The sequence below is a fragment of the Enhydra lutris genome, unplaced genomic scaffold (assembly GCF_002288905.1).
Source record: "Enhydra lutris kenyoni isolate GAN:26980312 unplaced genomic scaffold, ASM228890v2 scaffoldscaffold148, whole genome shotgun sequence".
Lineage (NCBI taxonomy): Eukaryota > Metazoa > Chordata > Mammalia > Carnivora > Mustelidae > Enhydra > Enhydra lutris.
This window is the reverse complement of record NW_019154232.1, coordinates 243,904-258,836: the sequence shown is the minus strand read 5'-3', so window position 1 is coordinate 258,836 and position 14,933 is coordinate 243,904. Positions and strand designations below refer to the sequence as shown.

General features: G+C 36.7%; 1 protein-coding gene across 1 annotated transcript in view; it reads left to right on the top strand.

Moving 5' to 3' along the window:
• LOC111140069 (cullin-4B-like) overlaps window positions 1–14,933 on the top strand; it is a 124,611-nt gene that overhangs the window by 44,108 nt on the left and 65,570 nt on the right. Inside the window, exons 12-14 of the mRNA XM_022492450.1 lie at window positions 6,795–6,987; window positions 7,777–7,881; window positions 8,593–8,703. Of these exons, the coding sequence (XP_022348158.1) occupies window positions 6,795–6,987; window positions 7,777–7,881; window positions 8,593–8,703 (409 nt within the window). The remainder of the gene's footprint in view (window positions 1–6,794; window positions 6,988–7,776; window positions 7,882–8,592; window positions 8,704–14,933) is intronic.

Here is a 14,933-nt window from a genome sequence, read left to right as displayed (position 1 = left end):
TTGTCTGTTTTGTGTGTGTTGAGTTTGAGGAGTTCTTTATAGATCCTGGATATCAACCTTTTGTCTGTACTGTCATTTGCAAATATCTTCTCCCATTCCGTGGGTTGCCTCTTTCTTTTGTTGACTGTTTCCATTGCTGGAGCTTTTTGATTACTGCTTCAGTTTTGTTACTGTTTGTCTATTTGGATTGTCTGTTTCTTCATGTTTCAGCCTTGGTAGTTTATAAGTTCCCCTGAAAGCATCAGTTTTGTCCAGGTTGCTTAATTTGTTGGCATACAGTTGCTGGTAATAAGTTCTAATAATTGTTCCTGTTTCCATGGTGTTAGTCATGATCTCTTTCCCTTTCTTCATGGTTTTATTAATTTGGGTCCTTTCTCTTGTCTTTTGGATAAGTTTGGCCAGAGGTGTATCTGTATTATTAGTTATTTCAAAGAGCCAACTTCTAGTTTCGTTGATCTGTTCTACTGTTTTTCTTGTTTCTATTTCATTGATCTCTGTTCAAATCTGTATTATTTCTCTTCTCCTGCTTGGTTTAGGTTTTTTTTGCTCTTCTTTCTCCAGCCATTAAGTGTAAGGTTAGTTTGTGATTGAGGGTTTTTCCTAGATTTTTGAGTGAGGCTTGGATGGCTGTGTTTTTCCTTTTAGGACTACCTTTTCAGTATCTCATAGGTTTGGGAATGATCTGTTTTCATTCTCATTCGTTTCCATGAATTGTTTAAGTTCTTCTTCAGAACTTGAGTCTATGCCTGGTCTAGTGCTTCAGTTTCCTGGTTGATCCAATCATTCCTAAGCAGGATGCTCTTTCACCTCCAAGTGTTTGAATTCCTTCCACCCCTGTGTGTGTGTGTGAGAGAGAGAGAGAGAGAGAGAGAGAGACAGACAGACAGACAGAGATTGAATTGTAGGTTCAATCTTTTGTGGTCCAAAAATATGCAGGGAATAATCTCAGTCTTTTGGTTCCAGTTGAGACCTTATTTCTGACCCAGTGTATGGTCTGTTCTGGAGAAAGTTCCATGTGTGTTTAAGAAGAATGAGTATTCTGTGTTTTAGGTTGGAATGTTCTGTACAGATCTACGAAGTCCATCTTGTCCAGAGTGTCCTTCAGAGCTCTTGTTTCTTTGCTAATCTCTGCTTAGATGATCTGTCCATTGTTGGGGGTAGAGTTGAAGTCTCCTACTATTAATGTATTATTATCAATGTGTTTCATTATTTTGGTTAACAGCTGGCTTATGTAGTTGGCTCTCCTATGTTGGGGCATACATATTTAACAATTGTTAGTTCTTCCTGTTGGATAAACCCTTTAAGTATGATATAGTGTCCCTCTGCATATCTTACTACAGTGTTTAGCCTGAACTTTAATTTATCTGATATGAGAGGATTATTACCCCAGCTTTCTTTGAGTTCCATTGGCGTGATAAGTGGTTCTCCATTCCCTCACTTTCAGACCAGAGATATCTTTACGTTCAGAAGGAGTCGCTTGTAGACAGCAGATGGTTGAGTCATGTGCTTCTGTCTGGTCTTCACCCTGTGCCATTTCATAGGAGCATTTAGGCCCTTCACTTCAGATTGTCTATTGAAAGATATCATTTTAGTGCCATTATATTGCATGTGAAGTTCCTGTTTCTATAGATTGTTTATATTGCGCTTGGGGTCACTTTTCTTTCATACAATTCCCATAATATTTCTTGCAGGGGAGCCAGCTTGGTGGTTACATATTCTTTCAGTTGATGCCAGTCCTGAAAGTTCCTGTTCTCTCTATCCATTCTGAATGACAGCTTTGCTGGATAAAGCATCCTTTTCTGCATATTCTTCTCATTTTGTACCTCTCTCTGTCTTGTCAGCCATTTCTGGCTTGCCAGGTCTCTGACTAAGTCTGATATTCTGATGTTCCTCCCGCTGTACCTATGAAATCTCTTCACCATAGCTGCTCTTAGGATAGTTTTCTTGGATCTAAGATTTGGAATGTTTACTATTATATGCCAGGATGTTGGTTTGTTCTTGTTGATCTTGGTAGGGGTCCTTTCTGCCTCTTGGACAAGAATATTGTTTACTCCCCCAGGTTAGGGAACTGCTTCACTACAGTTTGCTCAAATATACCTTCTAGTCCTTTCTCTCTCTCCACCCCCTCAGGGGATGTCAGTAATTCTGACATTGGAACATTTCATGGTAAATGTTCTCACGGTCTCAAAGTCCGTTTTCAGCTCCTTTTATCTGTTTATCCCAGCCTCTTCAGCTGCCTTTCTTTCTATCATCTTACCATTTAGCTCACTAATTTGTTCTCTGCTTCAGTGAAATTTAGACTGCATCTCATTCATAACATTATTTAGTTTGGCCTGATTAGATCTCATTTCTTCCCATAGGAAATCTATATTATGGCTAATATTTTTCTCAAGCCTAGATATCGACTTCATCATTGCTACTCTGACATTTATCTTTGACATCTTGCTTATTTCCATAACCATTAGAAATGTGATAGAGAGCATATCTCTGGTGTTCTTCCTTATTGGTCTTTCCTCCTCTTAGTCATTCTGTTGAGTGGTGGTTGGGTGAATGTACAGGATCCAAAGAATTAACCCCGACCCAAGCAAGATATATGCATTTTATGGGAATCCTAGTGTTGTAGTTCTCTTTTTTTCTCAGCCTGTCCTCTAGGCGAAGGACCTGTTGGGCTGTTCCTAAGGAACCCTACTTGGACAGTGTTGCCCTGCCCCCTGTTGAGGTAGGGGTGGGTTCAATGGAAACTGTTTTGTTGAGCTTTTGTTCACTGACAATGTTCTGCATGTCTTTAGTCTCTTCAAGAATCAGAGCAGAAATGACTGTACCCAAACCTCTGGCCCAGAGCAGAAAAATTATAGTCTGTCCTTCACTGAGCTCTCCAGGACACAGAGTCTCTGTTTCTGTCTGCGTTGCTAAAAACCACAGCTTCCCTTGTGGTGTGCACCCACAGCAACTCTCCCAAAAGCTGATCTCTGGAATGGGGAACGTTCTAGATCTTTGTGCTTCTAAAACCACAAGCTGCCCCTGTTTTGTGCATGTGCCCCTGTAGCTCTTGGATCCTGTCTGGGGATGCACTAAAGTCCTTTCCCTGCCAGTACAGTTGGGAGTCTATGCCTGGTCTCCAGTGTCAGGTGCTCTTGTGCTCCGATGTTTCGTCATCTTCCCGGCTCCAGCTTATGCTGTCTCCCTCCTCCTTCTGTTTATCTTCTGATATTTCATGGAAAATTCATGACTTTAGACTTCATTCCTTGTGACTCTTGGAGTTTTTGTTCTTACATCTCAGACTGATTTTGTGGGTGTTCAGAATGATTTCGTCAATAGCCAGCTAAAACCAGGGGACTGGTTGAAATAGGGTTTCCTATTCCTCTGCCATCTTGTCTCCCGATGTTTCTAAGATTGTTTCACTTCATGATATTTCTTATGTCTTGAATTCCTCCCTTGTTATCCACTAGTGGTTTATCTCTCTTTTTCTTTGCTTCTTTATCCTTCATCATTTTTTTCTTTGGTGTCACTAATTCTGTCTTCTGTGTCACATATTCTAACAATTAGAGTGTCCATTTTTTAATTGTGTCTTGTTAATAGCCTTTCTGATTTTGACTTGATTAGATTTCATTTATTTTATTTCTCCAGAAATGCATTCTCTAGTGTCTTCTATGCTTTTTAAAAGCCCAGCTAGTATCTTTTTAATCATTATTCTAAACTCTGGTTTCGACATCTTAACTTATTTCTATTCTGAATAGGTTCTTGGCAATCAGTACTCCTTCTTGTTCTCTTTTTAGTGCCAAGTTTTTCAATTTTGTCTTTCTGGCCAGAGAAGAATAGATGAAAGAGAGAGCAAAATACTGAAGTAACAAGAAAATCCAAGAGAAATATACACTAAATAGGGGCACCTGGGTGGCTCAGTGGGTTAAGCCTCTGCCTTCGGCTCAGGTCGTGATCTCAGGGTCCTGGGATCGAGCCCCACATCGGGCTCTCTGCTCGGCACAGAGCCTGCTTCCCCCTTTCTCTCTGCCTGCCTCTTTGCCTGCTTGTGATCTCTCTCTGTGTCAAATAAATACATAAAATCTTTAAAAAAAAAAAAAAAAGAAATATACACTAAATAACTCAGAGAAGATTTGCCACCAAAGGAAAAAACGATTTTTAAAAAGAAAGAGAATATAATTAGGCAGGAAAACAGAACAGAGCAATACATTGGATCCTGTGTGTAGGTTGATCTGTTAGAAAACTAGATCTCTCAAAATTGTGGATAAAGAAAAATATATATACAAAAATAAAATTAAATATAATGAATGCATAGACTGTAACTCTGAAAATGAAAATAAAATAAAATTAAAAAACCATACATAAAGATACACTCAAAAAGAAAAGAAAAAAATAGAAATGTAAATAGGTGAACAAAACAGAGCAATATGCTAGATCCTGATTGTATTTTGGTTGGTTTGTTAAATGAAGAAACTATATCCCAAAATCTTAAAGAAAGAAAACTGTACACAGAATAAAATTTGAAGGATAGAACCAAAGTTCTATCCTTTTATTCTATCCTTTCTACAATGAAATTTTAAAATAGCTTTAATAGGAAAATAAAAGAAATGGTGAGGGAAAAAAGAATATGATCGGACAGTTGAAGAGAACAGAATCAGATTCTCAGTTTATTTAATTAATTAATCAATTTATTTATTTATTTTTTTTGAAGAAACTTCATCCCAAAATTGTAAAGTAAGAAAATCTTATTGAATCTTGGAACACTGCAAAAAGAAAATTTAATTAAAAAAATAAGTCCTTATAGATATATGTTACCAACACAGCCACACATCAAATGAAAGGATAGAATGTAACTATAAAAATAAAAATTAAATGAGTTGATAAAGTAAAAAATTGGTTGAATATGAAAGAGGGAAAAAAATAAAATTGGAAGACTAAAGAATTGTGGGAAAAAAGCTGTGAATTCTGTATACTATTTTCCCTTAGTACTTGAGTTTGTAGTTCTGTGTGATCAGCTGACTTGGTCTTAGTGGGATGTTCTTGCTGATCTTCTGGGTGAGGGGCCTGTTGTGTGGATTCTCAAGTGTCTTTGCCTAGGGCGGAATTGCATACCCCTTGCCAGGAAGCCAGGCTAAGTAGCTCTGGATTGCTCTATGTGGCTTTTGTTCCATGTAGGCTTTCTGCCCAGCTTTAGAGGATGAGGATGAAAATGGCAGCCTCCCAGTCTTTGTCTCTGGAGCAGAAATCTAGGGGCCCCACTTCTCAATGAGCCCTCAGGAAAAAGCAGTCAGTCACACCTGTCTTCCTGGTCTTTATCCGCACTCCATGCTCACCCAGTCTGTGACCAAGTGTTTCTATCTTAGGCACACGACCCTGATTCGAGTCTCCAAACCCTGACAATTCCTGCAGCATACACCCGTGTCACCGCTTCCAGGGGAGAAAAGTTGGGGGAGGGGGTCCTCCCTGTAGTTCTGCTGCTTTTTGGGCCCCTGCTTAGAGAGCAGTCACCAGACGTGCTGTGGTTCAAGGTATATGGTACTCTGAGCTGAGAGCCCGTTCCTGAATGCACTAATTGCAGCCAGGTTCTCTGCTCTGATGCCTGGGAGTTCTGCCATACTCAGGCATCCCTCCTCTGGTTTTTCTAGACTCCTGGAATCCTGAAACCACACTGTCCCATCCAGGATTTTACACCACTTTGCCGTGCAAGCACCTTTCAGGCAGGGACATCCCTCACTGGAGCAGACTTCTACAAGTTTAGATTTTTTGATCCACTCCTCTGTCATTTTGCAGTAGGTGTCTTATGGAGGCTCCCTCACTCCAAAGTCAATCTTCTCATATATTGCCTTGGATTCATTTCTTCACACATCCTATCTTGCAGAAAGTGGCCACTTTTCTATTTGTAGAATTGCAGCAGTTCTTTTCTTAGACCTCTGATAGAGCTCACAGGTGTTCAGAATGATTTCATAGCTATCCAGCTGAATTCCTGGGGCCAGAGGAAACTAAGCTCTGCCACTCCTCTGCCATCTTGATCTGTCTCTTTACATTTGCTTTGGTGTTCTTTTGTGGGACAGGTCTACTAGCAGAGAACTATCTCAATATTTATCTAACTCATTATTCCCAGTTTTCCTTCACTGTGAAAGAGTGGTTTTTCTGGATATAGAATTTTTAGTGACATTTTTTTCCCCAGCACTCAAAATATGTTATCCTGTTGCCTTTTGACTTTCATAGCTTTGAATGGATTTATTAGTGAATATCGTACATGATGAGTTTTTCTCTTATTGATTTTAAGACCATTTAAGCTGTTGAAAGGGAGATGATAGGTTGCTGTCTTAATATTGTATTTCAGACCTTCTTTCTTCATTATGTATCACCCTAGTCTTTGTAGGTTTGTGATTGTATTCCAGCATTCTGAAAAATTGATACTGACAAGTTTTGGTAGCTTAATCATTTCATTAATATACAGACATGAAGTAAGCCCTTCTGTACTAAGGCCTTCCACTTTCTTCTTCTTCAGATACTTTTTGTCTATTCCTGTGAGTCTAATATACCTATACTCTTTTTCTGATTTATTGTTTAGGCATCATAGACTTCCATTTCTGACATGTTTCTCAATAATCTTCTACTCAGAGAATCAGTTAGTTTTCATTTATTTCTATTGGCTTTATTTCCAGAGTATCTTGTCTTTATCTAGCAATACCTTTTTCTTTAGATGTTTTCTGCATATTTGCTATTCTGAGATTTTCTTATAATGAAGTTAAATTTTCAATGGTGTTTCACTTGCTGTGTAATAATAATAAGGTAATTGTATTTTTCAGAAATTTGGTAATGGCATAATGACTAATCCTGTGAAAGATAAGACAATGGTGCAAGAACTTCTGGATTTTAAAGATAAGATTGATTTTATTATTGAAACATCTTTTCTGAAGAATGAAAAGTTTATTGTTGCCATGAAAGATGCTTTTGAAACATTTATAAATAAAAGACCTAACAAACCAGCTGAGCTTCTAGGTACGGTTTTCAATTTTATGAATATGTATTTTATTTTTTATTTCATCTCTTTTAAGTTACATGATAAGAATTCAGTTTGATCTTCTAATTTATCATAACATTGCAAGATTATCAGTGATTTTAATAAATTATTTCTCTCAAGTTTAGTGTGCACAAGACATTGTTCCTTTGTTTAACTAATAGAAATCAGCACTTTAGAAATTTCTGATCCTTTAGATTGTTATAAATTTAGCATTTTTTAAAAAAAATCAGTAGATGAAACTAGAAAATTATAGATAAGCCCACTTCTTTGTCTTGTTCATATTTTTTAAAGTAAGGGAAAGGTTTCCTTACTCCCACAAAACTTAATGATTTTATATTTTAAGTTATTTCTTTTTATTGACATACTTTCTGAAAGTTGAAACAAAATATCAAATTGATATTCCTTTGTTCCTTAAAATGAATATATTTAACACTTAATAAATCTTTAGGATTTGGGGATTGACATATCTCAATTTTACATAATATCTTACAATTTGGGGGGATTTTTAAAGAGATTGGGAGCAAGGGATTGAAGAAATGACTTTATTATAATATTTGGACATGGAGGTTATAGAAATATTAAAGGCACTTATTTTGTCTTTTATTTTCCTTCCATTCTTCTATCCATCAACTCATTTATTCACTTTCTGTTTTATGAAAATTGATGCATGTGGCTCAGGAGGAAAGTATTTATATGAAGAAATGGTTTTTGTTCATAGTATATATGGAAATATGGCATTACTTAGAAAATTATGTTTTACATTTTAGCGAAGTACGTGGATTCAAAACTCCGTGCAGGTAACAAAGAAGCTACAGATGAAGAACTTGAAGAATTATTGGATAAAGTAATAATTTTATTTAGGTTCATTAATGGTGAGTAGTTTGGTTTAAATTGGCTATTTAAAAATTTAAAACAGGAGACCTGGGTTGCTCAGTTGGTTAATTGATTGCCTTCAGCTTGGGTCATGATCCCAGTGTCCTGGAATCAAGTCTCGCATAGGACTTTCTGCTCAGTGCAGAGTTGGTGTCTCCCTCTCCCCCTGCTCATGCTGTCTCTCTCTCTCTATGACTCTCTCTCTCAAATAATTATATAAAATCTTTTAAAAAATAAATTAATGTTTAAAGCAACAATAACATTTGTGGAAAAAAATCTAAAGAAGTTAATGTGCAGATCCCAATAGAAACTGAATTCAAATAATTTTTTTATGGTGGTAAAAGTGATAACTTAAAAAAATTTTAAAATTCAGTGACAGCAAGTATGTTCACTGTGTTGGACAGACATCACAATTACTTAGTTTAAAACTTTTTCGTCATTAACTTCCTACAAATTAAGCAATAATTTGTCATTTTCTTCTTGCCTTCATCTTCTGGCAACCAACAATTTGACTGTTCCAAATAATTTTATGTACTTTGAGATATTTCATATAAATGCAATCAGGTAATGTGACCACTTGTTTTTCACTTGCTGTTATTTACATGATTCTCAGATATTATTGGTTATAATATATCATTTAATTGGCATCTGGTATTATCATTTTGTATTTTCCAAGTCTGCACTGAGGTATTTTTCTTTAAATATTACAGGGAAAGATGTTTTTGAAGCCTTCTACAAAAAAGATTTAGCCAAACGTCTTTTACTTGGCAAGAGTGCTTCAGTGGATGCAGAAAAATCAATGCTGTCTAAACTTAAACAAGGTATATGTCTTGACATGTGTAGTGTTTATTTCAGTCATTTGGGGGGTTCTGTACTTCATGAATCTGCATGGAAAACAATGACTTCATCTCTGTGTATCACTTTGTTTTACATATTCAGTTTACTAGTACCTTCAGAGTTACTACATTAATGTGATCATTCAAATATGTGCATATATTTTGCAGCTTTCTCACCTTTGTGATCCCACAGGAGAAATATTTTAAGTTTATATTTACAAATTTATTTTATTGGCTAAACTTTGTACATGTAAGCTGGATCAGTAGCAAATAAAAGTTTAAAAAAGAGAGAGAGAGAGAGAGAGCAAGAGCGAGAAAAACATGAAGGCTTTACCTACTCAGGAAATTGAGAACAGTTTCTTAGGGAAGCATAATTGAAATAGATATGAAAATTCAGAAATTCTGATAATGAAGGCAGAGGTATAGTTCATGCTACAGAGTTTGAACAGCTGGGAAGTCAGAATAATCAGCGAGGACGAACATATAGCAGCTGTCTTAAAAGCTGAACTAAGAAGTTAACCATAATCAGATTTTGCTTGACCTTGGAGATTGTCTGTGATACTGTTTTATATCCTACAAGCAGAAGAATTATTGAAGAGTTTGAAACAACATTAGAAGCTCTCACTTATTTTTTCTTTTCTTTCAACCTTTTTTTTTTTTTTAATTCTAGTGAAGTAACATGCAGGGTAATATATGTTTCAAGAGTAGAATTTAGTGACTCATCACTTATATACAGCACTAAGTGATCATCACAGGAAGTGCTCTCCTTATTTCCCAACACCCATTTAACATATCCTCCTACCCATCTCCCCTCTGGAAACCATCAGTTTTCTAGAGTTAAAACTCCGTTTTATGATTTGTCTCTCTTTCCCCTTATGTTCATCTCTTTGTTTCTTAAACTCATATGCTATTTGTTTTTCTCTGACAAATTTACCTTGCTTAGCACAATACTGTCTAGCTCCAGTCATGTTGTTGCAAATGGTAAGATTGCATTCTTTTTGACGATTGAGTAATATTCCATTGTATATATATATACCACATTTTTTTTTATCCATTCATTAGTCCACGGACATTAGGGATCATCCCATAGTTTAGCTATTGTTGATAATGTGACTATAAACATCAGGTTGTATATAACCCTTTGAATCTGTGTTTTTATATCTTTTGAGCAATTCTGGGGAAACTCCATACTGTTTTCCAGAGTGGCTGCACCAGTTTGAATTCCCACCAAGAGTGTAAGACGGTTCCCCTTTCTCCACATACTCACCAATATGTTATTTCCAGCGTTGTTAATTTTTGACAATATGAAAAGTGTGAGGTGGTATCTCATTGTAGTTTTGATTTCTCTTTCCCTGACGATGAGTGATGTTGAGCATCTTTACATGTGTCGGTTAGCTATCTGTAGGACTTCTTTGGAAAATTGTCTGTTCAGGTCTTCTGCCCATTTCTTAACTGGATTATCAGGGTTTTTTTGGATGTTGAGTTTTATAAGTTCTTTATGGATTTTGAATACTAACCCTTTGTAAGGTATGGCATTTGAAAATATCATCTCCCATTCCGTAGGTTGTCATTTAGATTTGTTTCCTTTGCTGCACAGAAGCTTTTTATCTTGATGAAGTCCAGAAAGTTGATTTTTGCTTCTGTTTCCCTTGGCTCTGGTGATGTGTCTGGTAAGAAATTGTTAAGTTGATGTTGAAGAGGATGCTGCCTGCATTCTCCTCTAGGATTTTGATGGATTCCTGTCTCACACTGAGGTCTCTCATACATTTTGAGTTTATGATCATGTATGGTGTAAGAGAATGAATGGTTCAGTTTCATTCTTCTGCATGTGGCTCTCCAGTTTCCCTAAGACCATTTGTTGAAGAGACTGTCTTTTTTCATTGAATATTCTTCCCTGCTTTGTTGAAGACTAGTTGACCAGATCGCTGTGGGTCCACTCTGGGTTTTCTATTCTGTTCCATGAGTTTATCTCTGTGTATGGTATAAGAAAGTGACACAGTGTACTCTGGACACTGTGGCTGTCCAATTTTCCCAACACCATTTGTTGAAGGTATATTTTTTCCATTCTTTCTTGCTTTGTTGAAGATTGGTTGATTAGATTGTTGTGGGTGCATTTTGGTATGTTTCTTCTGTTCCATTGCTCTATGTGTTTGTTTTTGTGCCAGTACCATATCGTCATGAGGATCATGGCTTTGTAATAGACCTTGAAGTCTGGAGTAATGATGCCTCCAGTTTTGACTTTCCTTTTCTGTGTTATATTGGCTATTTGGGATTTTTTGTGGTTCCATTCATGTTTTAGGATAGTTCGTTCTAGCTCTAGAAAAAAAAAAAAAAACGTTGTTACTTTGATAGGGATTGCTTTGAATGTGTAGATGGCTTTGGGTAGTATAGACATTTTAATGGTGTTCTTCCAGTCCATGAACATAGAATGCTTTTCCATGTCTTCTGTCCTCAGTTTCTTTCATCAGTGTTCTGTGGTTTTTGGAGAGCAGACCTTTTACCTCTTTAGTCAGATTTGTTTCTAGGTATCTTCTTTTTGGTGCAGTTGTAAATGGCATTGATTCCTTGATTTCTCTGCTGCTTCATTTTTGCTGTATAGAAATAAAACAGATTTCTGTACATTGATCTCGTACCCTGAGATTTTATTGAATTTATGTATCAGTTCTACCAACATTTGGGTGGAGTCTTTTGGGATTTCTAAATAGAGCGTCAGGTGGTCTAAGAAGAGCAAAAATTTGATTTAATTCCTTGCTGATTTGGATGCCTTTTATTTCTTGTTGTCTGATTTCTGTGTCTAGAACTTCTAGTACTGTTTTAAATAACAGTGGTCAGAGTGGACATCCCTGTCATGTTCCTAACTATGAAGAAAAAGCTATCAGTTTTTCCCCATTGAGGATGATCTTAGCTGTGGATCATTCATTTGGGCTGTATGGTGCTGAGGTATGCTCCCACTAAACATAATTTTTTGAGGGTTTTTACAACCAAGAATAGTGGCTGTGCTTTGTCAAATGCTTCTTCTGCATAAGATCCTATTGAATGGACCTTACGGTTCTTATCCTTTCTTTTATTAATGTGGTGTATCACATTGATTGGTATGCAAATATTGAACCACTTCTGCAGCCCAGGAATAAATACCACTTGATTATGGTAAATAATTCTCCTAATGTACTGTTGGATTCAGTTTGCTACTATCTAGTTAAGAATTTTTATGACCAAGGTCATCAGGGATACTGGCCTGTAATTCTCCTTTTTAGTGGCATTCTTGTATGGTTTTGGTATCAAGGAAGGCTGGCTTCATAGAATGAGTTTGGAAGTTTTCCTTCTGTCTCTGTTTTTTGGAAGTTTGAGAAAATGGGCATATTAACTCTTCTTTAAATATCTGATAAAATTCCCCTGGGAAGGCATCTGGCCCTGTATTTTTGTTTATTGGGAGATTTTTTGACTACTGATTTAGTTTCTTTGCTGGTTATTGGTCTGTTTAAATTTTGTGTTCCTTTCCATTTTCATATTGGTAGAGTTTTGTTGTTTGTTTACATGTCTCCCAGATTGTCCAGTTTGTTGGTATGTAATTTCTCATAGTATTCTCTTAAAATTTATTTCTGTTGTGCCAGTGTGATCTCTCCTCCTTCATTCATGATTTTATTTATTTGGGTCCTTCCTCTTTTCCTTTGATAAATTTGGCTAGAAGTTTATAAATTTCGTTGATTTATTCAAAGAACCAGTTCTTAATTTTGTTGTTTCTTTCTACCTTTTGTTTGTGTATGATTTGTTTCTGCTCTTTATTATCTCCATTCTTCTGCAGGCTTTGGGCTTCATTTGCTGTTCTTTTTCTGGCTCCTCTAAGTGTAATGTTAGGTTGTGTATTTGAGAATTGTCTTACTTTTGGAAGAAGGCCTGTATTGTAGTATACTTCCATCTTAGGATCGCCTTTGCCACATCCCAGATGTTTTGGGCTGTTGTGTTTTCATTTTCATTTGCTTCCATGTATTTTCCCATATCTTCTTTAATATCCTAGTTAACCCATTCATTCTTTAGCAGGATGTTCATTAGCCTCCATGTATTTTTTGTATTTCCAAAGTTTTTGCTGTGGTTGACTCCAAGTTTCATAGAACTGTGGTCTGAAAATATGCATGGTATGGTCTCAGTATTTTTGTACTGGATGCTTTAGAATGAATTCTCTGAATATATCTGTTGAGTATGGCCAGACCAGTGTGTCCCTGAGAGCGCTTTTTTCCTTGTTGATCTTATGCTTTGATGATCTGTCCATTTTTGTGAGTGGGGTATTAAGTCCCTTACTATTATTATTGCATTGTGTCAGTGAATTGCTTTATGTTTGTGATTAGTTGATTTGTGTTTTTGGATGCTTCCATGTTGGGTGCATAAATATTTGCAATTGTTAGATCTTTTTGATGGATACACACCTTAATTAAGATGTGGTACCATTCTTCAGATCTTGTCACTGTGTGTTTTAAAATCTAGTTTGATAATAGGATGGCTACTGCAGATTTCTTTTGACATCCATTAGCATGATAGGTGTTTCTCCATCCTCTAGCTCTCAATCTTCAGATAATTTTAAGTCTAAAATGACTCTCTTGTAGGGAGCCAACTATTTTTTTTTAATTCATTCTTATATCTCATGTCTGTTGATTTGAATATTTAGACCATTTACATTTGGAATAATTATTGAATAAATATGAGTTTAGTACTGTTGTGTTACCTGTAGAGTTGGTATTGTGGTGGTGTTCTCTGGTCCTTTCTAGTCTGTTGCTTTTGTTCACTGTCTTTTTGTTTGTTTTTGTTTTTGCCATTCAGAGTCCACTGTCAATTTCCTGCAGTGCTTGTTTAGTGGTCATGAACTCCTTTATTTATTTATTTATTTATTTATTATTTACTTGTTTTTGGTGTGGTGAACACCAAAATTTTTTAAAAAAAATTTTTTTAAATTTATTTTCAGCGTAACAGTATTCATTGTTTCTGCACCACACCCAGTGCTCATTCAACCCGTGCCCTCTCTAGTACCTACCACCTGGTTCCCCCAACCTCCCACCCCACACCCCTTCAAAACCCTCAGGTTGTTTTTTAGAGTCCATAGTCTCTCATGGTTCACCTCCCCTTCCAATTTCCCTCAACTCCCTTCTCCTCTCTAACTCCCCTTGTCCTCCATCCTATTTGTTATGCTTCACAAATAAATGAAACCATATGATAATTGACTCTCTCTGCTTGACTTATTTCACTCAGCATAATCTCTTCCAGTCCCGTCCATGTTGCTACAAAAGTTGGGTATACATCCTTTCTGATGGAGGCATAATACTCCATCCTGTATATGGACCACATCTTCCTTCCATTCGTCCGTTGAAGGGCATCTTGGTTCTTTCCACAGTTTGGCAACCGTGGCCATTGCTGCTTTAAACATTGGGGTACAGATGGCCCTTCTTTTCACTCCATCTGTATCTTTGGGGTAAGACCCCAGTAGTGCAATTGCAGGGTCCTAGGGAAGCTCTATTTTTAATTTCCTGAGGATTCTCCTCACTGTTCTCCAAAGTGGCTGCACCAATTTGCATTCCCACCAACCATGTAAGAGGGTTCCCCTTTCTCAACATCCCCTCCAACACATGTTGTTTCCTGTCTTGCTAATTTTGGCCATTCTAACTGGTGTAAGGTGATATCTCAATGTGGTTTTAATTTGAATCCCCCTGATGGCTAGTGCTGATGAACATTTTTTCATGTGTCTGATAACCATTTGTATGTCTTTTTTGGAGAAGTGTCTGTTCATATCTTCTGCCCATGTTTTGATATGATTATCTGTTTTGTGTGTGTGGAGTTTGAGGAGTTCTTTATAGATCCTGGATATCAACCTTTTGTCTGTACTGTCATTTGCAAATATCTTCTCCCATTCCATGGGTTGCCTCTTTGTTTTGTTGATGGTTTCCTTTGCTGTGCAGAAGCTTTTGATTTTGATGAAGTCCCAAAAGTTTATTTTGGCTTTTGTTTCCTTTGCCTTTGGAGACATATCTTGAACGAAGTTGCTGTGGCTGATATCGAAGAGGTTACTGCCTATATTCTCCTTTAGGATTTTGATGGATTCCTGTCTCACATTGAGTTCTTTTATCCATTTTGAGTTTATCTTTGTGTACAGTGTAAGAGAATGATCGAGTTTCATTCTTCTACATAGCTGTCCAGTTTTCCCAGCACCATTTATTGAAGAGGCTGTCTTT